Source organism: Gadus morhua, chromosome 18 (assembly GCF_902167405.1).
Source record: "Gadus morhua chromosome 18, gadMor3.0, whole genome shotgun sequence".
Lineage (NCBI taxonomy): Eukaryota > Metazoa > Chordata > Actinopteri > Gadiformes > Gadidae > Gadus > Gadus morhua.
The window spans coordinates 5390167-5417771 of NC_044065.1; the positions used below are offsets into that span (position 1 = coordinate 5390167).

The following is a 27605-nucleotide window of genomic DNA, read 5'->3' on the forward strand; positions in this document are numbered from 1 at the left end:
CCCTGTAGCAATACATACCGGGGAGCATAGGACCCTTTCCTGGGAAAAGGGTCCTATGTTCCCCGCAATCTATCAATCATTAAAAATATTTAAACTTTGACGCGACAATCAGCGTTCAACAGCGTGGCCACTGAGTGACATGTGTAACGTAACAGCCAATCAGCGTTCAACCGGCCAACTCAGTGCAGTGCAGTCCGGGGTGAACTGCAGCATGGAGGAGAAAGTGATTGTTGCCGTTTGCGACTCCCGGAGCTCTATATAGTATATAATATATTATAATTGTACAGATAATATCACGGCCAAAAGCTCTGTGCGCCACCGGATGGCCGTAGCGCGGGGAGCTCTCGTAGGGATTCGGCTTCTCTGGGTTTGTTTACCGGCGTTGCTATGGTTTCCGGTCTTGTGCGTTCCGACGGTTTATTAGGTAGCCTATCTAATAAATCTCTGTCTAATCAATACTTCTTTCACTGCCTCTTCCGTGGTCATTACAATATTATGAATAGACTGCGTCGGGTTTTCTGACGTCCCTCCCTCTTCCACAAAAGGTAAAGACATGCAATGGTAGTTATCTCGGCCGGAATTTGGCAGTAATGGTGGAAAAAGTAACAGACTGGGGAACATAGGACCCTTTTTTTAAAAGGGGTCCTATGTTCCCCAGTCTCATACAAAGAGGGGCACATAGGACCCGGGGAACATAGACACACTCCCCCACCACGCTACTATGCTAGCGCTTCCAGGGTTTACAGTCTGTTGGAATCAGAGATATCATGCTAAGCCTGAATCACCAAGTGGACAATTTTGTTTAGTTGGGTGGGTAAACCTTCGAGAATCTTTGAGAGCCATTATAATTATTAGAGCTCTTCCCTTCATTTGCCCGTCCAGGTAGCATTCAGAGGGCGCTTCGGCTGAGTTGTCATGGTTTCCCCAAATAGTCTAGAAGGTTCCCCGACCCGACTAACAAAGCGCTACGCTAGGTGAATGAGGTCAGCGCAGCTCTGAGCTAACTGACAGGTGCTTTATGTCGCCCAGCGTGGCTGTCTTTCGCAATGAACCGCGGTTCCTTCTTTTGCACTACAGCGAGTTCAGGAGATCTTTCAGTTCCTCCACAAACCCAAGAGGCCGGTGGAGATGGCACAGGGCCTGGGACGCGATCCAAGAACGGAAAATGGGGGTTGAGTTACATCTTGTTTCCTGTTTGGGACAGTTTCATTATTAGAGATTTTTCATCAGAGAGAAACTCATTCAGGTTGTTTAAACCGGTGTGTTTCTACTGGTCAGCTCACAAGGTATGGATTTGAAACCTTTTACAGACACTTATACTAAAAACGAGTGTTTGCGATTAGCCAACTACATGAAAAACCCTGCTCCTATCACATGGTCTGTCAAAACAGAGATGGACTTCATTTATTTTTTCCAACGAGTAGCCACTCAAAGCACTTTACAATATTGCCTAACACTCACTCATTCATGCACACATTCACACACCGACGGGGGTGTCAGCCGCTCAAAGCAAAGGCCAGCTCGTAGGGAGCAGTCAGGGTGAGATGGCTTGGGGAAACCTTGAAACTCAGCTAGGAGGAGCCGGGGATTGAACTAGCAACCTTCCGGTTACCAGCCAACCCGCTCTACCTCCTGAGCCACATGCCGCAAAATGAGAAAAATTAAAATGGAATGTTCCTACAGATTCTAGTTAGTCGGCTATCAGCCTCTAAATGAATAACCTGAGGTTTGATTTGTGAGACAGAACTACTAACAGTAAATCAGACAAGGCTTTTAATCCTGATTGATTGAAAACAGGGACATTCAGAGCACATGTAGGGAGTCCATGTATTTCGGTCGGCATATCATAAGACGGTTGATGTGGAGTGGAGTCGATAATTTGTAAAAGCTCTCTCTATAATAAGGAGTGGTGTCAATATCAACAGCCAGTACTTATGATAACCCCCCCACACTTTTTTCATTAGGACTGATTAGCGTTGTTTAGTATGTGTGACCGATTTACATGTTCAGCTAAGTCGAGCAGTACAATATGTAAGTTTATAGTAAGAAAATATGTTCATATCATGAAACTATGAGAGGTGATGACCGGTTATCATAATATTAGTATGAAGCTGAACGAAATCCTGTTTTTATCCTGACAAAAATTGGAGTTAGTGACTCCCTTGTATGTGACATTTAAAGAAAGTATTATTTTGTTAACGAAAAGGTTTTTTTCAAACACACTTCCATAGTTAGTTTGCGAAAACATAATCATAATAAATAATTCACTGCAGATTTTTGTGGTGAAAAAATATAATAAATAAAAAAACGTCAGATAATCAACCTCAATGTTTTACCTTTGTTTCTCTATCAACATCATCAAATTAGCAAAAATTCCATAATGTAATCCACACCCAACATTTTTGTGCGTAAACACATTGTTTACAATGTTTCACATTCGTTTTTCCATCAACATCAAATTAGCAAAAATCCCATTATGTAATCTAAACCCAACATTTTTTTGGTGTAAACACATTTGTATGAGAACGTGCTGACATTTAAAGGAATATGGAATGTCCTTTTCTTACCCATCTCCTCCAGTTCGAAGGCCTCGTACCGAGGCCTAAACAGCAGGGGGGTAGTTGGGAGGGCCAGGACTCTGAGCAGTAGTATCTTTATCCTGACACCGAGCTGCTAAGAGCTCTCTGATTGAATCACGGCGAGGCTCAAAGCGCTGTTAAGGAGGCGGTTAGGCCCGGTAGCGCTACTCAGACGGTATTAAATGTGAAACAGAGAGCGTTGGAGGATGAAGGCCGGGGAGGGGATGCAGCAGGGGTATATTTAAACACCAGACACATTATCAAGTCAGTGTGAAGTGACGAAGACAACGCCCACGAATGGATCTCCTCCCTCTGTTCTCGGAGTGCTAAGTGAACACAAAGACCCAATGTCAATCTCGGTTCCTAGTAGGCTTCCGTATCGCTGCCCCGTGACTGATCTCCTGAGGCGATACCCCCATCCGCTGAACTCACACAAGAGAAGCTTTGGTGATGCGTGTCGACAACGACGACGGGTCTTCATACAGGGACTTGAGCCACGATGCAGGATGCAGATAAAAACATCGGAGGCCCACGAGCAGCCTACCACTTGTGTGATGATGAAGCAGGAGGTTCTCCGCGTCGTAAGACGGAGGATGATCCGTCTGTCCCTTCATGATCCGTCTGATCTATACTGCTGGTTGTTGGATGTGTGTATAAAGAGAACGACGTGTTGATAACCGGTCTGTCACTTTATTTGCATTCCTGCATTAAGGGTGTGGTGAGCTGAAAAGTACAGTCACAAAGGCGAGACAAGGCAAGTATTTACATTACTCAAGTTGCAATAAAAGGCCATTGATGGGGATCTGCCAAGCAGGACATAGCTAAGGGTCAAGTCAGACTGGGATTCAGCACACCTCAGTGAGTGAGACTCAAGACTCACTTCACCTAGACTCACCCTGACCTTCCCCTTAACCCCACCCCATGACACCTCTTGCACATTTATTGTATGTTGACCGTCCTGGCACTTAATATACGCAATTATTGCATGTTGTTCGTCCGGGCACTTAATGTACGCACTTATTGTGTGTTGTATGTGTACCTAATGTACACACTTATTGTTCATGTTCGTCCTAGCAATTAGTGTACGCACTTATTGTATGTTGTATGTCCTGGCACTTAATGTACGCACTTTTTGTATGTTGTAGGTTGACCCTATTCAGTTGAGAACCATTTTTTTTTGGGTTTCACAAATTGTTGCTTAACATTGCTGAACCGATTTTGACAAAGAATTACAAAGTTGTGAAAACTGGGAAATTATTTGGATAAAGCAAAGCGATACATTTTGCTACCAATATTGTTTTGGATGAGAAATGTTCACCAGTGTGTCATTCTGTGTTCCTGGATTCATGTTGTGACTACTCACGTTGTGGTCTGATGTTGTTACGCGTCGCCCTGGGAGGGAACGCCGACTCAAGATGTCTTGGCCAACGCGCTTCAGAGGAAGTGAAAGAAGAAAGCGAAGGGGAAACCCTAAGGAGTACATCTCGGGCTCAGAGGAGCTGCAGGGGGTGACCCACTGTCTGGGTCAGAGGGTTCCTTACCACGGCCCTGGAGAACCGTCGTCAAGACTGGGGTGGGAGATCCACTCCTGAGAGGGGATCTCCTGCAGCTTAACAGGAGACACTCTGGTTGACCTCACACACACACACACACACACACACACACACACACAAATGCTTACACACACACACACACACACACACACACATAACTGGTACGCAAGTACGCATGCGCGGCCATAACCGGGGATGCGTAACGTCACTTGTGTCACTACAGCGCTTTTGCGTAACTTACGGGAGATCGAAAAAAAAACGAAACAACAAAATACATTGAGCAGCTACTTGTGCCTTCGCCACCTGCAAAGAAAAGGCAAATGGAGCCAGAGCAGAAGAAAATGTTTTTCTTCGAAATAGTGGCACCAAGATGTGCCGTGGCTCGAAACGAATGATAAGCGCAATGAAATGTGCGCTCATGTGCGCTGTCTGCGCTGTGCACCGCGCACACACTGGCGAACTGCACAAAATCAGTTGATCGCGCAACGTTCCTTTTGTCAGATAATCAAACGCTCCGTGGTCAAGCTGCTGCAGTTTGATAAAAAAGAAAGGTGACGCAAAAAACCTCTGTGAAACTTGGTCAATTTCATAAGATCCGATGTTACGTGTCTGGGGTGCGTACCAAACACCATCTCCTGGTACTCAACTGAGTAACTCTATAAAGAAGTTATGTGCAGTGCATCCCATGCACATCCATACGTGCACACGCACACGCACACGCACACACACACACAGGAATGAGCGGGGATACCACCAAAATAAGCCTGTGGTTTGGGGCTTATACATAATTCATGTGAGACATGAACTCTGGAGGTGACCTCACACGCCGCCACGGCCGGTCCTGTTTGAGCACCGTTACCATGGCGGCGTGTCTGGGGAGGAAGTGGAAACTGTAAACAAAGACACTTTTTGTCGCTTCTTTCCAGCGAGAATTGTGATTTGTTTGGGGAAGACAAAGCGTGCCTGAATTAGACCCTCGGTTAATCACAATCACACTCAATATTCTCTCTGTGTGTTGACATTTAGTTTAACAAGATTTAGCTCGTTAAAACATTTAGTGGTCAAAAGTTGTAAGGGCTTTTTGTGTTGTTTCCTGGTACAGAACCTGTGTAGACTGATCATAACTGACGTTAGTTCTAACCCCTTCCCAGTACAGAACCTGTACAGACTGATCATAACTGACGTTAGTTCTAACCCCTTCCTAGTTCAGAACCAGTGTAGACTCTGATCATTACTGACGTTAGTTCTAACCCCTTCCCAGTACAGAACCAGTGTAGACTATGATCATTACTGATGTTAGTTCTAACCCCTTCCTGGTACAGACTGATCATTACTGAGGTTAGTTCTAACCCCTTCCTGGTACAGACTGATCATTACTGAGGTTAGTTCTAACCCCTTCCTAGTTCAGAACCAGTCTAGACTGTGATCAGACATTACTGATCTTAGTTCCAACCCCGTTCTGGTAGAGAGCTTGTATAGACTGATCATTACTGATGTTAGTTCTACCTCCTTCCCTCCTTTTTCACTTGGATGTGAAACTGTTCATTTAGTTCCTCATCCGTAGTATTGAACTCAGGAAGCTGACTCTGTATTACAGTGTGTTCAAAAGGCAGTGACACATTTTCCACCTTGTGTGGACAAATAAGTTGTCTCGTCAGGTTTAAGGAAAAATAATAATTATACAGAATGATGTCAAACAGTCATTATGAAACAAAAAACAAGAACCATGTGACTCTGAAGAATACATTTCTGTCCTGTTATCGAGCTGAAAAATGCTTAATTCCAAACAACTGATACTGCTGGTACCATGGCCCACTGTAGGCTGGTGCTGGTCTACTGTAGGCTGGTACCATGGTCTACTGTAGGCTGGTACCATGGTCTACTGTAGGCTGGTACCATGGCCTACCGTAGGCTGGTTCTGGTCTACTATAGGCTGGTGCTGTCCTACTGTAGGCTGATACAATGGCCTACTGTCAGCTGGTGCTGGCCTACTGTGGATAGGTGCTGGCCTGCTTCTTGCCTACTGTACGCTAATATTATGACCTCTCTCTCTCTTTCTCTCTCTCTCTCTCTCTAAACAAACTTAAACACAACACAACAATCAACTGAACATCTCGGTGCCGGTGTCGGAAATGCGATTATGCGAACTACACAAACACACCGCCACCAAGACATACCCCAACCCTTGCACCAACACACACACGTCTCTGCCGCAAAGGACCCAGGAGGGCGCTGAAAGGTCAAACTAATAGAAGTCAGACCCTTCCCAGGATCCTTTGCGGCACTCGGGACCGGCGTCCATGCCCGTGGTCGCCACAATATACTGATGAGCATGCAAGGTCTGTCCGACCTCGTTTAGAGACTCACCCTTTGAAGGAAGAAGGCACGACAACCTCCGCAAGAGTGGATGGAAAAAGGAAGGATTGGACCGACGAAGGCTCCTCTGAAACGAGGAAACACCGCCCTCTGCTGGCGCCAGCAGTTCAGTTCACGCAGGTCTCTGGACTCGCTTATAAAATGGCCCATTGGCCGTTGAAGCAGTCTACACAACACATGTCGAAAGATACGTTTTTGTTTGAAACCGCGACTAGTTATAGAAAATGCATTGCAAGAATCTCCCCAGCATTTAATACTTTGACCCGTTAGCCTGGCGTACAGAGTCTGCAACATCAGCACTTTGGCGCACAAAATCGAATGCGGGTGTGACTAACGAATAATAATAAAGTCTTTGAATAGGCTACTATATTAAGCCTGCTGTCTCGACTGTATACTTTACCCCAATCCGATTACCTGAGATATTGCTTCAGCCTATTATAGGCTACGCGACCACAATCCATCCAGCCTCTTCGAATTTTATATTTCTACCTGCACCTCAAACTCACTGAGAGGACAGTCAGTCCACCTGTACACACACCTAATGGATCCGCCTTCCATACCGCTGAGCACATTGAGGAAACAGCGCTGCAGAAGGCGGTTATCTCTTCGCTTCAAACCAATTCCTATAATACGCCTTGAAACACACATACACACACACCATATGTCAGATCAAATTACGTAATTGAGCTTGGAGTCTTATGTAGGTGTAATTGTAATCACACCCACTATGGGGCGGCACGTGTCCGCATACGGGAGCAGACAATGAGGCGTCGAATGAATTACGCTAATTGGTATATTGCTAATGAGCATTATGCTAATTACCTAGTATGGTAGTTCCAGTCCGTCTCTCTCTCACCAGGAATTATTAAACTAAATTAACACGCTGACGAGTTGTTTTTTGTTTAACGTTTACAAAAAAAACGCTATGGTTTGCTTCATGTATATGGTAATTAACCTAGGCTATAATTGCACACACACATACACACACACAAAATCTGGAATACAAATGAAGCGACCAATAAACATCTTTATTTTTCTAAGTTGTTGGCAAAAGGCTGGGTACATGTGCTTTTTAAATGTGCAGTCATCTTAGCAAAATACTTTCCATGGTCTCCGGAGACACTGAAGCACGCAGCAGCATTCCAATGAGCTTCATGAGCGTGAGGCATGGTCCGATTGCTGAGGTACAAAATCTCTCTTTTTCTCTTATAATCATAATACTCTATATTAAGACTTGAGTGGTCGCATACCTGAATCTGTTTGTGGAGTTTCACCGTGTCAGTAAAAGTCGATTCTGGATGTCGCGGTGGCGCAACACACACGTCATATCACGAACATTTCAACCGCGTGGAGCGTCACATTTAACATGGGCATCGAACTGGATTAAAAACAAATAAATAAAAAGAGACAAACCCAAAAAACAAAACCACGTCGGTCGACGTCACTCCAACTTTAGAAGTAGCTCATCGATAAGTAAGAATATACATTTATATAAATAAAAGTGTCAATAAAAAAAACAAAAGTACTCCAAAATGCGAAATGATGAAAGGTACACTGATAACACGATATAATATAAATACATTTACAATAGCTACAGGTCTGTTCCGATGGCAGTGCGCCACCGAACATGGCACTGAAGAAGTTAATCATACAACATATTGTATAATACAACAGTTATCATACAACACGGTTTGAAATGGAGATGCCGCAGGCACACCACTTTCCTGGTAAAACAATAATTAATATATAAGTTGTGAAATGTACAATAATAACAATATTAATGGCTTTAGCATGTACAACGTTCATCCAGGCGGTATGTTACACATAGGACGGAGCGCTTAGTTCATGGCACAGGGGAACAAGTGCATAGCAAAATAGATCATCTGACAGTTAGGGAACGGTTAGCCATTAGAAATCCACATTAAAAGGACGAAACAAACGCATGTTTAAGGCAAGTCTTATTTAAAATTGGCATAGTCTGAGAAGATGTCAACAAAGTCTTGTACCACCCGGTAGCAGAAGTCGTACTGTTCCTGTGGAGACAGAGAGAGGAGACTTCAGCCAGGAGGTCTGAAGCTCTGAATCATGCTTTAAACCTGCACTAACCATCGCTCAGGTACAAAAGCGTGTTTCCATGTCATTTTTCTCCATTGTTACATTTTCAAATGGAGTGAAGGGAAAAATCTGACAAAATGATTTAGCTTAATTTGTAACGTGACAAAAACAGCTAGAATCATCACAATATAATCATTATGTTGAAACGGGCCGCATAGCGGCTCGGTCGTGATCCCAACAGGACTCGGGTCTACTTCTGACATTTGCACATTCATTTGAGCCTGCCCTGTCAGAGCCTTGGGCTCTGGGCTTGAGATGGGGCATGTTGAGTTTAGACATGTCAGGGGTCCATCAGACGTGTTAGGGGTCGATCACACATGTTAGGGGGTAGATCTTTTTTATTATATATTATTTGTATTTTTGAAGATTAATTTTTTGCATTTTTAAGCCTTACTCGTGAAGAGCTGGACAGGAAGGTATGGGAGAGAGAAGGGGCGGACATGCAAGCAAAAGACCCCAGGCAGGAATCAAACCCGGATCGCCGAGGTAAGGACTGAGCCTTAACGGTACGCGCTCTACCTGGTCAACCAGGGCAGGGCGCCCCGACCTCCACTTTTATGGGCTTTTCCCGCCTCCCCACCCGGCAGCTCGGCAAAGGCCAGAGCTCTGCGTCTGCTGGGATTGATTTTCACTTCCCCGTTAATCCCGTCTGATCTCCCGGTTGAGCTCACAGCCACACCGCTCTCAAAGCCTGACGCGCTTTGCCAGGGCGTCTTGTGTTTCTGTTGGGTTTCTAGCCCCGCCCCTCCCTTCCCCTCCTGGGTCGTGGTGGACCAATGGGAGCACTTACCACGGTCTGGACCATGTGAGGCCTCTGCATGCGCAAACTCTTCACCGTCTGGAAGACGTCCAGCAGGCCCTCCGCCTTCACCCGCTCCAGGATGTTGCTGAGCGCAATGAACGTACCTGTCCTACCAGCACCCGCACTGCAGAGCGCACACGCACACACACACAGGCAGAAACACACACACACACACACACACACACACACACAGGCAGGCACACACACACACACACAGGCAGAAACACACACACACACACACACACAGGCACAAACACACACACACACACAGGCACAAACACACACACAGGCACAAACACACACAGACACAGGCACAAACACACACACAGGCACACACACACGAACACATAGGCAGGCAGGCACACACACACACAGGCACACACACAGAGGCAGAAACACACACACAGACACAAACACACACGCAAAAACAAAAACACAAATTGGGGTTGAGGATTACACTGAATATTGTTCCCTGTTCCCATTCACACATGACCCAAAGCAGGAATGTTCCGGAACATCTCTTGGGTAGACTGCATGTTCCCTGTTCCCATTCACGTGACCGGCCCCGATGCAGGGAATGTTCCGGATCATCTCTGGTGTGGCCCGCCCCTGAGGCCGGGTTACCCCCAGGGGGGGGGTTACCTGCAGTGCACCACGATGGGGTTATTCCCGGACTGCTGCTGCTGCCGCTGCACGGCGGCGATGATGTCGATCATTCCCTTGCCGTCGGCCGGGATGCCGATCTCGGGCCAGCCGTGGAAGTGGAAGTGTCTGATGGTCCGCGTCTGCTTCTCCTGGGTGCGAGGAGGAGGAGGAGGAGGAGGGGGGGGAGAGGAGGAGGAGGAGGAAGAGGAGGAGGGGGGGGGAGAGGAGGAGGAGGAGGAAGAGGAGGGGGAGGAGGAGGAAGAGGAGGAGGAAGAGGAGGGGGGGGAGGAGGAGGATGAGGGGGGGGAGGAGGAGGAGGAGGAGGATAGGGGGAGGAGGAGGAGGAAGAGGAGGGGGGGAGGTGGAGGGGGAGGAGGAGGAAGAGGAGGGGGGGGAGGAGGAGGAGGAGGATGAGGGGGGGGAGGAGGAGGAGGAGGATAGGGGGGAGGAGGGGGGGGAGGAAGAGGAAGAGGATGATGAGAGCAGTAGAAGAGGTATTTCGTTTTTATGCTTTTTTTTGCTGAGCATTTTGATTAGCATAAAAAAATAAAGTGAAACTGCAAAGCAATGTCAGTTCTATGTGCTGAAAAATGCATTTGTGTTTGAATAATAAAATATATATATTTTTTATATGTACCGTATATATATATATATACACAAGTAAAAATTAATATACATATATATATATATATATATATATATGTATATACATACATTCTCACTCACACACATACACAAACACAGACGAGAATGTACGTTTTCTCTATCTTCAGGGATGGTTGTAGTGTTACACTGCACAGTACAGTACAGTGTGTAACATACAACCTGTATACCACACTCACACCCACAACCACACCCACACACGTTCTTACCGGGCCGTAGGTGAGTACCAGGTCCTTGAGGCTGAAGGCGTCACACAGCGTGTCGGCCTTGATCTCCACCGTGTAGTCGCCGTAGGTCACCGACTCCTCCGAGGGCCAGTACTTCAGACACTTGTCCTGCACACACACACACACACACACACACACACGTTCATCAACACACCTTTAACAAATGACACATCTACAAATTCCATTTAAATTGGACAAACCTTGCTAGTAAACATTCAATGGAGATTCTTATCTAAATCCTATATTTTCAGTGTCTAACGTTTCAGTGAGGCGGTTCTGCGTCCAGTTACGCCCCGGGCGAGACTTCCTCACATGTCTCATGACCCTACGGACTTCGGTGGCGGTTTCAGTCCGTCTGTGCGCGGCACATTCTCAACAAGCAGGCGCGCCTGCAACCAGCGGGGGCGCCAATATGCCAATTCCCCACACAATGTTATGATCCATCATAGAAAAACCACAGCGCAGATGATATATATTTTTTAAACTGCTCGTGGCGACCCCCCACACGTCATGAAAGAATGGCGCCCCGGTTCGCCCGTGCCCAGTACCGCCCCTGGGATCAGTGTCTTAAGTCCTGCGAGGCGGTGTGACCAGCCTCTCTGTAGCGGTGGAAGTTTGACTCACCTGCTCCCTCTCCTGGAGCTCGGTGAGCATGACGATGGAGTGACACTTCCACTCCCAGGCCATCCTCCAGAAGTCCTGCACTGTGTGGGCCAGCGGGCCCTGGGTGGCGATGAAGTAGTCCTTCTGCCGGTAGCCCTGAGACACACACATACGCACACATTAACACAACCATACACACACAGACAGAGGAACACAGGCATAAACACAGACAAACGCGCACACACACACACACACACACACGTACATAGACACACACGCGCACGCACATGGGCATGTACAACCATACACAGACAGACACACACACACACACACGCACACACCGTGAAACAGAAAGACACACACACAGATGTACAAACACACACACAGACGTACGTGCGCAAACACACCAACACATAAATAAAATGAACTGTGCTGCTTTTTCAACATTTTAATTTTGGTGGATTTATGAACACATGAATCAGGGGATTTTAACCAACACTTTCCCCTGTGGTTCAATTTGTAACTTCTTTCCTGCAGCTACAGCCTTTGAATAAAATAGGTGTTTTTATTATTAATTTTTTTGTATTGATAAGGTGAAGGTAAATAAAACCTATCTGCCTAAAAAGATAAATTTTGTTATCTCTCTAAATCCTCTTGTTATACAGAACAACATCAAAATGCGCACAACAGTCCGAACTGCATTTAAAACGTGACGGATAAAGAGACGTACGTCGATGAAGGAGGCGTTGATGTAGTCGGTGAACTCCTGGCCCCGGCGCATCGACAGAATCACGCGGTTGAAGTCGTCTGGAAGAGAGGTCAGAGGTCAGACAGGAACTTCAACACTGCTCATCATTACTTTGGCAGGATCCGATCAAATAGATATTAACAAGGGTCCCATCAAAACATTGAAAAGCATAGAATGAGGAGGCAGAGAGAGGGACGGAGAGGAGAGGAGCTGGACTTTAAAAGCGAGCCTGAAGAGATAGGAGGATAGGATGCAGAGAGCCAGTTCTGGTCTTACAGGGAATGATCTGCAGAACCCGGTTCTTCTTCATGTTGGCTGGAAGGTTCCCTGTTCTCATGTTCTCCTTCATGATCCGCATGTTGGTCAGTTTCTGTTTGGAGAGAACAAAGAGGCACCGTCATCGCCATGGATACGGTCATCGTCATGGATACACACCTGTCCGTCAGGTTGGTACTCATTATTTTACTTGTGTTTTCAGAGAGGTTCAAAAAAGGGAATTGAACCTGAATGCTCTGAAACCGCAGGACGGAATCAGAAAGAACAGTAACATGACCAGGCTCTCATTTTCACTGAAATATACAGAACTGAAACCCTATTGTATTATTATATGGACAGTAATGTGTTCTTTCCCCTGGTTCCCAGGCCCTCGAAGGTCTATTAAGTTCTAAATATTAATACTGAGATATAATAGATGGATAAATATTTGATTCAGCCCCCCCCCCCCCCCCCTGATCCCGAGAGAGGCGGGGTACCCTGAACTCCTCCTCCAGGCCCACGCGGTCCAGGGGGGCGTGGGTGTTGTGCAGCCTCAGCAGGTGGCCCTCCAGGGATGACACGTCCAGCTCCGTGTCTCCGTACAGGAAGTACTCCAGCAGGGCCTGGTAGATGAACGAGTACTGCATCTGAGGCAGCCAGGCACACACACACACACACACACACACATACACGCACACACACACACAAACGCAGGCACACATGCACACAAACACAAACATGCAGATGCACACACACACACACACATGCATGCACACACACGCACACAAACACAGGCACGCCCACACACACACACACACACACACACACAGATGCATGCATGCACACACACATGTATACACACAGAAAATGTGGACTTGTTAGTTATCAAAGTACCGGTAAGTAGTCAAATCTGGTCGTTATTGTTACATATCTTTCTGATATAAGCATACTATTAAATCCTGGTGAGATGCAAACTAGAAAAAATAGGAACATGAATCAGATTCACAATGGAGTCCAATTCTGTTTGTCAGCCACTGAACATGTCGATAAAGTTGAACCTGCTTACGTCGGTCTGGACCAGCTGGGAGCGCTGCTCCCGGATCTTGGTGACGAAGCCGAAGACGTCGACCTTCTGTTCGGCGTGCGTCATGTCGATCATGGCGTCGATCACGATGAAGGTCCCCGTCCGGCCCACTCCGGCACTGGGGGGGGGCAGAGGACAGTGTGGGACACTGGGAAGGCTTATTGGGATCAGAGGCTGTCCCATTAGGGGAGAGGACAGTGTGGGACACTGGGAAGGCTTACTGGGATCAGAGGCTGTCCCATTAGTGGAGAGGACAGTGTGGGACACTGGGAAGGCTTACTGGGATCAGAGGCTGTCCCATTAGGGGAGAGGACAGCGTGGGACACTGGGAAGGCTGAACTGGGATCAAAGGCTTCCCCATCAGGGAGCACACACATCTTCACATTTACATTTACATTGAGGGCATTTAGCAGATGCTTTTATCCAAAGCGACTTACAATAAGTACATTTGTCAGAAGAAAGAGAAACAATATATTGCTGTTGGTATAAGTGCCAAGCAATAACAATCACTAGGTAAACGAGAGAAAGACGAGAAACCCATTCCCCGTATACAACAAACATAGCTAGGATAAAGTGCTACACAATCCAAAGCACTATTTTTAATTGCTAGGACGTACAACACACAATAAGTGCGCACATTAAGTGCGAGAACGTACAACATGCAATAAGTGCGCACATTAAGTGCCAGGACGTACCACATACGATAAGTGCGCACATTAAGTGCGAGAACGTACAACATGCAATAAGTGCGCACATTAAGTGCCAGGACGTACCACATACGATAAGGGCGTACATTAAGTGCCAGCAAAACATCCCTGCTTAAACCCGTGCCTACTGTACCTCCCAGAACACGGGCCTACTGTACCTCCCAGAACACGGGCCTACTGTACCTCCCAGAACACGGGCCTACTGTACCTCCCAGAACACGGGCCTACTGTACCTCCCAGAACACGGGCCTACTGTACCTCCCAGAACACGGGCCTACTGTACCTCCCAGAACACGGGCCTACTGTACCTCCCAGAACACGGGCCTACTGTACCTGCAGTGGACGGCGATGGGGCCGGCGAAGGAGGGGTTCACCGTCTTCACCTTCTTCAGGAACTTGAGCATGCCGATGGGGGAGAAGGGGACCCCGAAGTCGGGCCAGCTGGTGAAGTGCAGCTGGGTGACCAGCCGTGGGGTCTTGGAGCTGTCATTACCCTGCTGCACACGGGGGGCAACGGACAACAGAGTGGTGTTACAACGGACATGGTGTAACAAACAGACTGGTTACAACAGGGATACCCTGCTACACACAGGAGCAATGGAGTGGTGCTACAACAGACTGTCATATTAATGTGTAGCAACATGAATAAAATACATGAATATATACTAGTGCTGTCAAGCGATTAAAATATTTAATCGCACTACTGTCATAGTTAACTCACGATTAATTGCAAAAAAAAATTCTATGCTAAATATCCCTTGATTTCTTTGTCCCATTAATTTTTCTCATTTTAATGCTCTTATCAACATGGAGAAGTGCATCGGCTTGCCTTGTGCAAATGTTTTTTTATTGATAACAACATTGGCATATACTGAAAAACAGGACGATACAAAAAAAAAAGCCTATAGCGCAATTAAACGATGAACATACAAACATACTGCCTTGAACATAGCACTCGGGTTACTGCTTCTTTGTTTTAAGCCCAAAAAAAAAAAATGAATAACGCGTTTAACTGACAGTACTAATATATACATATCATGTTGTCCGTATTTTGTTTTGCTTACTCCACAGAATACTGCTTCCTTCTTTTTTGTTGCGAGATTAGATTGCACATCACTTATTATACTTCCGCTAAATTCGATACTTTTGACCTCCAATGAAGCTGAAACTATGTCGTTCCTAACAAACTATAACGACTGAAACATGGGCCTTTGTTACATTAGTGAAAATAAATAAAGTAAAATGCATGACAGTTATAGAGGTTAAAGACTGGTTAGACTAACATGTGGACCACAGAACTAGTTAGACTTACATAATGGACCACAGAACTAGATAGACTTACATATTGACCACAGAACTAGATAGACTTACATATGGACCACAGAACTAGTTAGACTAACATATTGACCACATAACTAGTTAGACTAACATATTGACCACAGAACTAGTTACATTTACATATGGACCACAGAACTAATTAGACTACCATATTGACCACAGAACTAGTTAGACTAACATATTGACCACAGAACAAGTTACACTAACATATGGACCACAGAACTAGTTAGATTTACATAATTGTACACAGAACTAGTTAGACTTACATATGGACCACAGAACTAGTTAAACTTACTATTGTACACAGAAATAGTTAGACTTACATATGGACCAAGGAACTAGTTAGACTTACATATTGCACACAGAACTTGCGGATGGTATAGTCCACCAGGACGGTGAAGTCCTCCACGGCCACACGGACGTTCCCGTAGGTCCAGCAGCCCTGGTCAGGCCAGTACTGGTAGCACTTGTCCTGGAAAGAGCGGGAAAACCGGGGGACAACAGTTGGACAAAGCGGGAAAACCAGGGACGACAGTTGGAATGTCGGTTAGCCTCCACACTGGGATGTCAATGCAGAGGAGAGCGAGACGCTAGCTTTCATGGTCGTTAACTAAAGGTTCATTAACGCTGACGTTAAATGTTTTTGACGCCTCTTTTTAAAAGAGAAAAAGGACGAGAATAGTCTGCCTCACAGAGGGGGTATAGAGGGGCATAGAGGGGGTATAGAGGGACGCGTTGACGCATTCTGCTGTGAGTCAGACGTGTTCAGTGTAGTAGCTCTCATTATTAGAGGGAGTGTTTCCAAACGGCTCGACGCTACACGACGCAATGCATGCCCAGTCCAGCAGGGGGCTTAGGGAGGTTTAAAGGTCTCCTCTGTGTTTATAGCTCTGAACTAGTTCCTCTGCTTGTCCTTTATGATCACATATTCATCGTTTTCACAATATGTTTAGGGTCAGGCAGTAAATCACCTCTGTATAAAAACACTCGCATCTGTTTGGAAATAAGCTCCCATGAATTGAGTCATTTGATTGATTATTTAAATACGTTGATGCAATACCAGAAAAACATTTGAATTCTAGGGGAGATAAAATATAAAGAAGAGCCTTAATCAAGGGGAGCTCTTACCTCCTTCCTCTCCTTCAGGTTGGTCAGCATGACCACGGTGGCCACCTTCTGCTCCCAGATCATCCTCCAGAAGTCCACCACAGTGTCCTCCTTGGGTCCTGAGGAACACCAACACATAGCCTCAAGGATTCACCTCATACAACAAGTGTAGATTTATTTATAATAATTATTTATTTATAATTTATTTATAATAAGTATATTATTTATTATAATATATGTATTTATTTATAATAATTATATTATGTATTATGTATCCATTTAAAAAAAGTATAGTACTTATTATAATATATGTATTTATTTATAATAAATACATATATAATAAATAAATAAACATTATTTATTTATTATTATTAATCAATTATAAAGAAATAAAAGTATATAATTTATTATAATATATGTATTTATAAGATTTATAGTATTAATTATAATAAATATTTATATCAATATTTTTTCGTACCTTGTGCAGCAATGAATTTGTTCTCCTCTGTGTAGCCCTAATAACATCCACAGAAAACACAAAAAATATTAACACATGACTCATCCCTGTATATTCATCACTTAAAAGGGGGATTTCTCTTACTATAAAAATACAACACAAATCGCTTAGTAAGTGAAATCTGAGGCAGAACTCACATTAATGTACGAGGCGTTGACATAGTCCGAACAGGGATCTCCTTCCTGCTGGGTCAGCAACACTCTGGAGTGGTCGACTAAAGAACAAATAAGAAAGTAAGATCCTTTCTCCCTTACACAAATCACCTCTTGATGACAAACTGACCAACAAGATTTCACAATATCCTGTTGTTGTTTTTTTCAACAAACTTTCAGACGTTTGGCATAGAACCTAAAGCGGTCCTATTTCGTTTATCAGTATTTTGAGTTTTGCCATCTGGATTTCCTTATCAACGCTGGGCCAAATCCATCAGGCTCATGGGCGGGGCCAGAATAAGTCAAGTCTGGAAGGCTGACTCCTGTGTTTACCTGGAAGTGTTGAACTCTGAGGTCTAAAGGTCCCAGCAGACCAGCAGAGGCTTGTATGCACTCAGACCAGCAGAGGCTCATAAACACTTACACCAGATAGTAAGCTAGTGCACTTACAGAAGATACTAGTAGGTCCACACTTCCATTAGCAGAGTATGATAGTATTCCTCCATTTACATAAGAGAATAGGCTATAGTAATCCACCTACATAAGAGAGCAGGTATAGTAATCCACTTATATAAGAGAACAGGAAACATAATTCATTAACATAATTGAGTAGGCTATAGTAATCCACTTACATAAGAGAAAAGGCTATAGTAATCCACTTACATTAAATAACAGGTATAGCAATCCACTTATATAAGAGAACGGGCTATAGTAGTCCCCTTATATAAAATAACAGGTATAGTAGTCCCCTTATATAAGAGAATAGGCTATAGTAATCCACTCACATAAGAGAACAGGCTATAGTAATCCACTCACATAAGAGAATAGGCTATAGTAATCCACTTACATAAGAGAACAGGCTGCAGTAATCCACACACATAAGAGAACAGGTATAGTAGTCCATTATATAAGCGGACAGGCTTCAGTTGTCCACCTATACAGGACAGCTCTAGGACAGCAGTGACTCACAGGGAAGGATGTTGGGGTATCGGTTCTTCTCCTTGTTGGTCTCCTTGTTGGCCTCCTCACAGGTTCCCTGGGTGGAGATCCCCGGCAACGACTGCAGCACAGAAAGCCCAGCGGTTAGAACTAAGACGGCCCAGTGACATAGAACACAGGTCACTGTGTTCGGACCATGGCGCACACACAGCTGCATGTGGAAAATATGGATGGATGGCTGCGATTTGCAACCCTATCTCTACCTCTGTTTGCACAATCGATATATAACTATCTGTTAAATCGGTTACATAGAACAGAAGTACTTCCATGTGTAGCCCTGTCACTTATTTTCTCTGTGAACTAATGTAATAGGCATGGGAGTGCAATGATGAAGGCTACGACACTTAAATAAAACCTTGACTCAAACCGAGATTCCAGAGGCCTCAGCGAGCTGTAATGTAGCTACACTGAACGTACCATTAAGCTCAAGTGAGTAAGTAATCTAGCTTCAGTCACCACACACAGTTTCCCCTGAAAGGTGATCACGTTGCATGTTTTAGCCCCGTTGAGGAAGCTAAAGTGAGCATTGCCAGGCTAGCTAGGCCGTTCTCACGAAGGGATGGTCGGCATTTGAATTGTATCAAAGCACACTCCAAAAGCAAACTTTCTAGCTAGCTTTGACAATGAAAATATTAATGTGTAAGATCCGACCACAAACCAGTCTAATTTGCTGACTAATATAAACACCGCTGTGTGTTAAGGCATTCGTCTGATTGACAAATCAGTAACAGACAACAAAGCATTGGAGTATTGTAAAGTTAAATAAGGTATCAGCATATAAAATAGCTTTTATTTCAATGTCAATCGGTAGGTATCGACCGTTGCCTACACACCAGTGTTTCCCCCAGCACTGTATGGTTAAGACGGCTGCCTTAACAACATTCGGGCCCCGCCTTGATTACCGATGTATAAAAAGAAATATCTATAATTTATTTTAATACATATATATTTTAATTATTATGCATTAACAAAGTAGAAAACTCTCTTAGGGAAAGAAAACAAAGATAAATAATGCATTATGGTCGTGCCATAAAGCTTTTTGAATGGAATTGAAACGGAGCCCCCTCCAACTTCTGGGGAAACACTGCACACACAAAGGCACCATTTGCAGGCCACAAAACAGACTCACTGAACTTCCCCTTCTCTGTCGTTCAGCCCACCGACCCACCGATGCAAACCTCAGCTTTCTGAGGTCTGTGTTCCAGCAGTTTTGTACTTTACTCATTCGCTTTGGGTTCTTGAGTTATTGAATCACAGTCGTAAAAATAGACAGGAGTTGTCACATACGTGTGTGTCATAAAACAAAAAGCCCCAAAGTTTTCGTGACAACTCTTCTATTTTAAGCCCAAAAGCGCAAAAGCCCTTACCCCACCAGGCTTCAGAGAGAGAGAGAGGAAACAGTAACAAGAGGATGGACAGAAAGTAGAAGAGAAGGATGCAAAGAATGGTAAAACAAAAAGGGAAATAATGTGGGGGAGAGATATCAGGAAAAATAATGAAAGAATGAAATAAGGGAAGGAAGACTGAAAAGAAAGAAGAAAGAACAAGAGGGAAAGAAAGAACATAAGGGATAGGGAAAGACAGAAAGAAATAGAGTAAGAAGGGAGAGAGAATGAAAGAAAGAAAGTAAGTAACGCGAGAAAGAAAAAGATTGACAGAAAGAAAAGAAGGTAAGAAGGGGGAGATAGATAGAAAAAAAATAGTTAAAGTCTAAGAAAGACAAAGAAAGAAGGTAAGAAAGGCGAGAAAGATAGAAAGAAAGCACAAGAGAAAGAAGGTGAGAAACAAGAGAAAAACAGAAAGAAAGAAGGTAAGAAGTGAGTGAAAGATAGAACAAAACAGAAAGAAAGAAAGAAAGAAAGAAAGAAAGAAAGAAAGAAAGAAAGAAAGAAAGAAAGAAAGAAAGAAAGAAAGAAAGAAAGAAAGAAAGAAAGAAAGAAAGAAAGAAACGAGAGGAAGACAGAATGAATGACAGAACCAAAGAATCAAGGAAGGGAGAGAAAGAAAGACTGAAACAAAGAAACGAACAAATGAACGAATTAAATAAAAGAACGAATGAACAAATTAAATGAAAGAACAAATTAAGGAAAGAACGGAAGAGGGTAAGAAAGGGGACCCCAGCGGGCGAGCGGAGGTGGCGGGGTGCAGGGTGGGTGGGGTGGGGGGGTTGCGGGTTCGAGTCCCACTCACGTTGTACTCCTCGCGGAACAGCTTGCCGTCGTCGGCGGAGCGCAGCCGGTACTCGTCCTCCAGCCGCTCAACGGGGATGGGGTGGTACACGGCGGCCGGGGCGGGCGGGCTGGCTAGCAGCACCACCGTCTGTCCTTCTGCAGAGGGACCGCAGGGGGGCGGGGGTCAGTAGGGGGTCCGACACACACACACACACACACGCACGCACGCGCGCTTATGGTGTGCTCCTGAATCCTCAGACGCCAGCCTTCCGAGTTGCACGTTTGACGTCACTTCCGGTCTCGGGAGCAATCATAGCGTTCCTGTTCCTCTTTGTGATTGTGGCATGAAATTGGCTAGCCGTTGTTTATTGTTAGCGTCATTAGCCTCTTTAGCAAACCAGCCCGAAAACAAACAACACAACTCTACATTGTATTGCACGCACAGCAAGACCATGCAATGTATAAATGGGTGACAGGAATACATTAGCAATGTAATGAAGTGTGTGAGAGCATTTAAAATGTCCCACGTGGTGCAAATACAAAAAAAGAAAAATCTCTTCACGGGCGCAGCCATTTTGTTGAGAGCGTCATCACTGCTCTCGGTCTACTGTCAGATTTTCGAAAGATGAAGACAAAAAGGGGGGCGTGCCTCCGAGAAATGCCTCAAGAAAGCTGGGTGATCTTCGATTTTAGACTCCGAAGTCTGGCGTTCGAGGATTCAGGAACACACCATTACACAATCCCCACGCTCAGCGCAACCACAGGCAGGCGATGAGTCAGTAGGGCTCGACACACACACACACACACACACACACACACACACGCACACACTCACTCACAATCCCCGCCATACACAATCCACACGTTCAGCAGGACCATGGGTCAATAGGGTCCGACACTCACACCCGCACACACTCAAGCAATTCCCAAGCACATGCACAATCCCCCCCACACACAAACTCCCAACGCACATGCAACGGCAGCCATGCGTTTCCCTTGGCGACGGTTATTAAATGCACTAAGTGTGACCGTGTGCCACTTTTAATATATTGAATAACTGAACCACATCCAAAAGACGGCTTCTGATTGGTCTAAACAACACAAGGCCGGTCCTAAAATGGTTGAATCTCCTTCATATATAGCGCAGGCTGAAAACAAACAGCCTGCGCGCTGTTTGTATTCAGCGCGCAGGCTGTATACAAACAGCCTGCGCGCTGTTTGTATACAGCGCGCAGGCTGTATGCGCGCAGGCTTGATGCGCTCCACTTTTTCTGTGAAGAACCAGCGCCTTGAATAATTACTACAGCGTTTCTACAGCTCGATGTGGTTTTGCATGACTCGTCTTTATGGAGATAATCCTGAACCGCATAAAACGAAACCGGATAGTTTTCAATCGTTTCGGCTCCGTGTGGACGGGGCCTTAGTCTTAAAGAGTGAGCCCAAAAGTTTTTTATTAGTTGCTGTAAACGTGCTAATATGTTTTATATGATCGTCAACCAAGAAATCTATGCCGTTTTATCATTGTTACTGAAATAAGTCTTGCTGAAATAATAATTTCGAGGAAACAGGAGTAAAATCTCCCCAAAACACTACGTGAATATTCCACACTGCTTCGAACGCAGTCATTTTCCGACGCAGAAGTGCCTGTTGGATGTCTCTTCAATGTCTCGACCAAGGGACACTGTCGTGTGGACGTGTTGCAGCGGTCTGGCGTATTTCATGCACATTATAACTCCCGTATCACAAAGTTGCCCGAAACAAATTATTTAAATGTTAAGTGTATGAATTCCAGTTGAAACCGAGGGGTTCAGTCACTCGTAAAAAGGTGATGAGTTGAGGGTTAAATTTTACCGATGAAGAAGAAAGAACCGCAGAACTGGCAGCAGAACTATTCATGCATGAAACGATTGGGTTCTAGCTCAAATGAAGAACGCTAAAAGATTAGGATGGAATATACGGTTATGGTGTTGGTCTGCTTCTAGGGAAACAGAGGCCTGATCAAAGTAGCACCACGTCAAACTCCACAGGTCAGCACATGTTGGAATACAGATGTCTAAAGAAGAACGGATAAAAGATCAGAGGATGGAAACACTGCCAAAGCCTGAAGAGCCCTGGTTTGTGGGTTGGTAGGGGTGAGTTACAGAGAGTATGATACAGAGCACCACCAGCCTGTTTGTTAGACCGCAGAACCATCATATAAAAAGGAGAAAGGAGGCCAGATCTCTCAGGCGAGGGTTAGTAGCACCCCTCTCCACACCACCACCGTGAATATCTGACCTGATGGGAGAATGGTGTATACCGTATCACTGCTGTATCCAAATTCTAAAAACACACACACACACACACACACGCAAACACACACACACACAAACATGCATGCATTCAGAAGCACATATACCCACACACCCAAACACACACGAACAGGATGTGATGCCTTAAGATGCAAAAATGCATTTTAACACCTTCATTTTTGCAGTAGAGAGCACGTGCCACCGGGACAATATATAAACTAACTAAGTAACTAACAGGATGGAAAGTCCCGCCTCAGGGCTCAGACTTTAACAGTCAAAGCATCATACGGTTGGATGAATACATAGAGAGGAGAGCCCCCTTCAGTCTCAGGGTTAAGATGGTTACCAGTGGTGTACTGGCCATCGACATACTGGGACCAATCCCGGTGGGCAGTCAAAAATACCATAATTATTTTTGCCTGCCCTGTCTGTCTCCTGTCGGCCCTCTCTGAGTGTCAGTCAGAGTCACTCAGACAGCGACAGAGCCAGCCAGTCAGCTCACTGGCCAATCAACACTAATTTGGTAAATGCACGTTAACATTTTAGACTGATGCAGAAGCACGGAGACGACAACGACGACAGCCATGGACATTTACATTTAGCGCGCTAAGCAGACGCTTTTATCCATCGCGACGGTTCATACGCAAAAAGACGGCAGAGTCATCCACACAGGGCGACAGCTGGCTCGTCGGGAGCAGTCCGGGTGAGGTGTCCTGCTCAGGGACATCGCAACCGTCAGCTGGGAGGAGCCGGGGATCGAACTAGCAACCTTCAGGTTACCAGCCAACCCGCTCTACCTCTAGAGCTACTGCCGCCCCATGGACCAGAACATGTCTAAAAGTAAAGGAGGGCCCAGAATAGGTAGGGATTAGAGGTACTGACCCCCACCTCGCCCTGAGTCCAACCTTAACCGACTGTCCTATATACTCTCCCCCCACACCCTTAACATTGGGGAGTAAGGGATTAAAACAGATTCCTTATTAACATCCAAGATAAAGGGATGAGTCCTTATTTAACATTAAAGGGACAAAGATGAAGACCATAGAAGCCTTATTTAACGTCGCAGTTTATAGGGATAAGAAAACATTAAATCCTCCTTAACATCGAAGAGGAAGGGATAAAAACAATAGGATCCCATCTTCCCTCCAAAGTTAGAACGGAGCCCTCCAGACCCCTGGAGAGACCAGTCACACGTCCTGGTCCCTCCAGACCCCTGGAGAGACCAGTCACACATCCTGGTCTTTCTAGACCCCTGGAGAGACCAGTCACACTTCCTGGTCTTTCTAGACCCCTGGAGAGACCAGTCACACGTCCTGGTCTCTCCAGACCCCTGGAGAGACCAGTCACACGTCCTGGTCTTTCTAGACCCCTGGAGAGACCAGTCACACGTCCTGGTCCCTCCAGACCCCTGGAGAGACCAGTCACACGTCCTGGTCCCTCCAGACCCCTGGAGAGACCAGTCACACGTCCTGGTACGTCTCCCGCCTCCCTAACGCTATCCTGCCCTTCAGGCCCTCTGACCACGGGTGGCGATACTGTCAGCACGGCAGCGAGCTGATTGGGTGGGGGGCGGGGGGGGCATCTGTTATGTGCATCCATTGTTTTGGTGTGCTGATAAAATGCTTCCTAGAGAGCTGCCGGTGTCGGGGGCTCGTAGGCGCTTCCTGTCCCGGGCGATACGCCGCTGGTGCACACAGGAAGGAACGCAGACCTGAAACCTGGAAGCTCACAGGCGGCCTCTCTGCACTCACTGCGTGCTACGGCAGAGGGCTGGCTGCTCATTTGAACACGATTCTCTCTCTGCCAATACGAGACGACATATGGTGATTAGTTGCAGCGCTTTACCGACAGGAAGCTAATATAAAAAACCGCAAGTCAGCCGAGCTGACATTGAGGCGCGGTATGGGTAGGTTTCACACAATGCTATCTGTCACCAGAATCAGACTTCTGTTTTCCTGCTCTGTGTCAGCCAATTAGGCGATGATTCTCTCTCTCTCTCTCTCTCTCTCTCTCTCTCTCTCTCTCTCTCTCTCTCTCTCTCTCTCTCTCTCTCTCTCTCTCTCTCTCTCTCTCTCTCTCTCTCTCTCTCTCTCTCTCTCTCTCTCTCTCTCTCTCTCTCTCTCTCTCTCTCTCTCTCTCTCTCTCTCTCTCTCTCTCTCTCTCTCTCTCTCTCTCTCTCTCTCTCTCTCTCGGGACAATAGGAGCACAGTGTCACCTTGTTCTTCCAGAAATCCATTGGGTACCTTCTTGACGACCGTGGTGACTGCTGCTTTTCGCTGGTTTCTTCCCCTGTTGGAGGAGAAGCGCAACACAACTGTTCAAACTCAAGACACAAAGCTGAATAGTAGTTTGGGCTGATATCCACTGCATGCTTCTCCAGCAACCTTTCTCCTCTCACCATCTGAAGCTTGCAAAGCCGCTCTTTCTCATTAGCGGGATTAGCAGGAAGCAACAACACTTCTTAGGTCCTGGGATCGGCAGTAAAACTGTTGGCTCCTGGCTCCCAGTGTTGGCGGACTAACGGACTGACTGACTGACTGACTGACTGACTGACTGACTGGGCTTTCAGTTTGAACCGTACGAGTTAGAGAGAGAGCACTTCCTGAATGGGGACTCCGCCTCAATGACTAAATAGCAAGCATGTTCTCACACCAGAAAACACACACACATACACATACACAGCAGAACACACACACAGCATAACACACACCCACAAAGCAGAACACACACCCACCAACATCCACGCCAGAACACACACCCACACCAGAACACATACACAAACACAACAGAACACATGCAGACATACACACAAGAAAACACGCACACACACACACACCAGATCTCACACACAACAGAACACGCACATCGGAACACACACACTCACCCACCCACATTCAAGAGAAGCCACATTCCAGAACACACATGCCCACCAGAACACACCCACGCACACACAAGAACATAGATACGCACATACTAGAACCCACTCACCAGAACTCACACACGCTCACCAAACTATGCACATACACATACCCACCCACACACACCCACTGGCTCTGTGGCGCACCTTCTCGGTAGCCCCCCCCCCCCCCCCGCCGCCCCCCCGGATCTTTCATCGTTGTGGGCGGGGTACTGGTACTGGTGCTGAAGCTGGTGGAGGTACTGGTGATGGAGGTGGTGGTGATGGGGGTTTACCTGAGGAAGTACCATGCCAACAGGGCACCGATCAGCAGCAGCAGCAGGCAGAGCACCACCACTATGGTGATCGTCTGGGTGGTGGGGGTTTTGGTGGTCGGACTCAGGGTCGGTGCTGGAAGAGGGAGGGAGGGAGGGAGGGAGGAGAGAGGAGGGAGGAGAGAGAGGCTTGGTTAGCGGAACATAGTCCACAACTGTAGCTCTGTGTGTGTGTGTGTGTGTGTGTGTGTGTGTGTGTGTGTGTGTGTGTGTGTGTGTGTGTGTGTGTGTGTGTGTCCGTATCTCAGGTCTACAACAGCACTGAGTTAATGAGAGGCTTCTGCACTGTTTAGTCTGAGGAGATGGATCTGAATGGGGGAGGATGTGGGGGAGGGAGAGGGGGGGGGGCCCCGAGAGTGTTGACTGGCTCCGACCGCTGCACAGCAGGGCTCCCCCCCCTCCCCCCCCCCCCCCCCCCCTCCGTGTGTTGACAGGACGGCGCAATAAGCCTAAGATGACAATGTCTACCGCATGGCTGATGTTTATTGTGATCCGATAATAATGACAAGGTTTGCTCTCTGTGTGTGTACCAAGAATTCTTCTAACTTAGAAATGTTTTTGACACCCCTTCGTTGTCTCTCTCTCTCTCTCTCCCTCCCCTGACTGTCTGTCTGTCTGTCTGTCACTCCCGCTCCTGCACTCTCTCCCTCCCACCCCTGCGCGCTCTCTCTCCCTCTCTCCCTCCCTCCCTCTCCCTCCCTCCCTCCCTCTCTCCCACCCCTGCGCGCTCTCTCCCTCTCTCTCTCTCTCTCCCCCTCTCTCTCTCTCCCTCCCTCTCCCTCTCTCTCCCTCCATCGCCAGAACAGGACTGGGCTGTTGTCTGACACACCAAAAACACATGCATGACACACACGCCATCGCTGAACAGACACAATAAACACATCTTTAAATGGCTGAGGTCAGCGAGAGGCATTGCAGCCGCGGCTATCGCATTAGCATTAGCTGTGTCACCAGCGCATGGGGAGGGGGTGTGGCCTTCGCTTACCTGATGTATTGTTTCCAGTGGTTGAGTTATTGGACATTACCGTGGTTGCCATCAAAAATAAAACTGGGATCATTGTGTCTGCAAACAAAAGACAAAGAAAGGAGGGATATAAACATGAGCATATAATTGGAGAATAGAGATTGGAGACGGATATTGACTTAACAGGGCAGACACGGTGGACACAGATTCACCAGGACTGGGGAATATAGACAGACGGTCGAGTTATGGACAGACGCCGTTGATGGATCTCAGGCATGTTTCACATTGGGGAGAAATGACTTCAGGATTGTGCTCAGCAGGGCAGAGTTCACAATAAAACTCATGCTTCACTTCCTCTTTACCACCACCGCAATGAATATCAGTTCCAAATAAATCCTCCAGAGGGCGCCACCGTCAAGCATTAGGATTTAAAAAAGGTTGACTCATGTTTACTCATCTAATATAAATTGAAAACAAA

At 46.2% G+C, this 27605-nt stretch overlaps 1 protein-coding gene across 4 annotated transcripts in view; it reads right to left on the reverse strand.

Annotated features, from left to right (window-relative positions):
* Positions 1-7515: 7515 nt before the first annotated feature.
* LOC115530886 (receptor-type tyrosine-protein phosphatase epsilon) overlaps positions 7516-27605 on the reverse strand; it is a 53532-nt gene continuing 33442 nt past the window's right edge. The window contains exons 3-22 of one of the 4 annotated variants that reach the window (XM_030339702.1): positions 27149-27226; positions 26125-26239; positions 25148-25221; positions 22919-22963; positions 20661-20797; positions 18441-18531; positions 17457-17533; positions 17281-17317; positions 16824-16921; positions 16048-16167; positions 14691-14854; positions 13633-13768; positions 13064-13213; positions 12588-12681; positions 12294-12370; positions 11585-11719; positions 10943-11068; positions 10068-10219; positions 9414-9549; positions 7516-8541 (exon numbers count right to left, since the gene is read on the reverse strand). In XM_030339702.1, coding sequence (XP_030195562.1) covers positions 8467-8541; positions 9414-9549; positions 10068-10219; positions 10943-11068; positions 11585-11719; positions 12294-12370; positions 12588-12681; positions 13064-13213; positions 13633-13768; positions 14691-14854; positions 16048-16167; positions 16824-16921; positions 17281-17317; positions 17457-17533; positions 18441-18531; positions 20661-20797; positions 22919-22963; positions 25148-25221; positions 26125-26239; positions 27149-27221 — 2112 coding nt within the window. In that variant the 5' untranslated portion in view covers positions 27222-27226 and the 3' untranslated portion in view covers positions 7516-8466. Of the gene's footprint in view, positions 8542-9413; positions 9550-10067; positions 10220-10942; positions 11069-11584; positions 11720-12293; positions 12371-12587; positions 12682-13063; positions 13214-13632; positions 13769-14690; positions 14855-16047; positions 16168-16823; positions 16922-17280; positions 17318-17456; positions 17534-18440; positions 18532-20660; positions 20798-22918; positions 22964-25147; positions 25222-25330; positions 25623-26124; positions 26240-27148; positions 27227-27605 lie in introns of those variants that run through there. The other 3 variants (XM_030339703.1, XM_030339704.1, XM_030339705.1) reach the window with 3 other exon arrangements.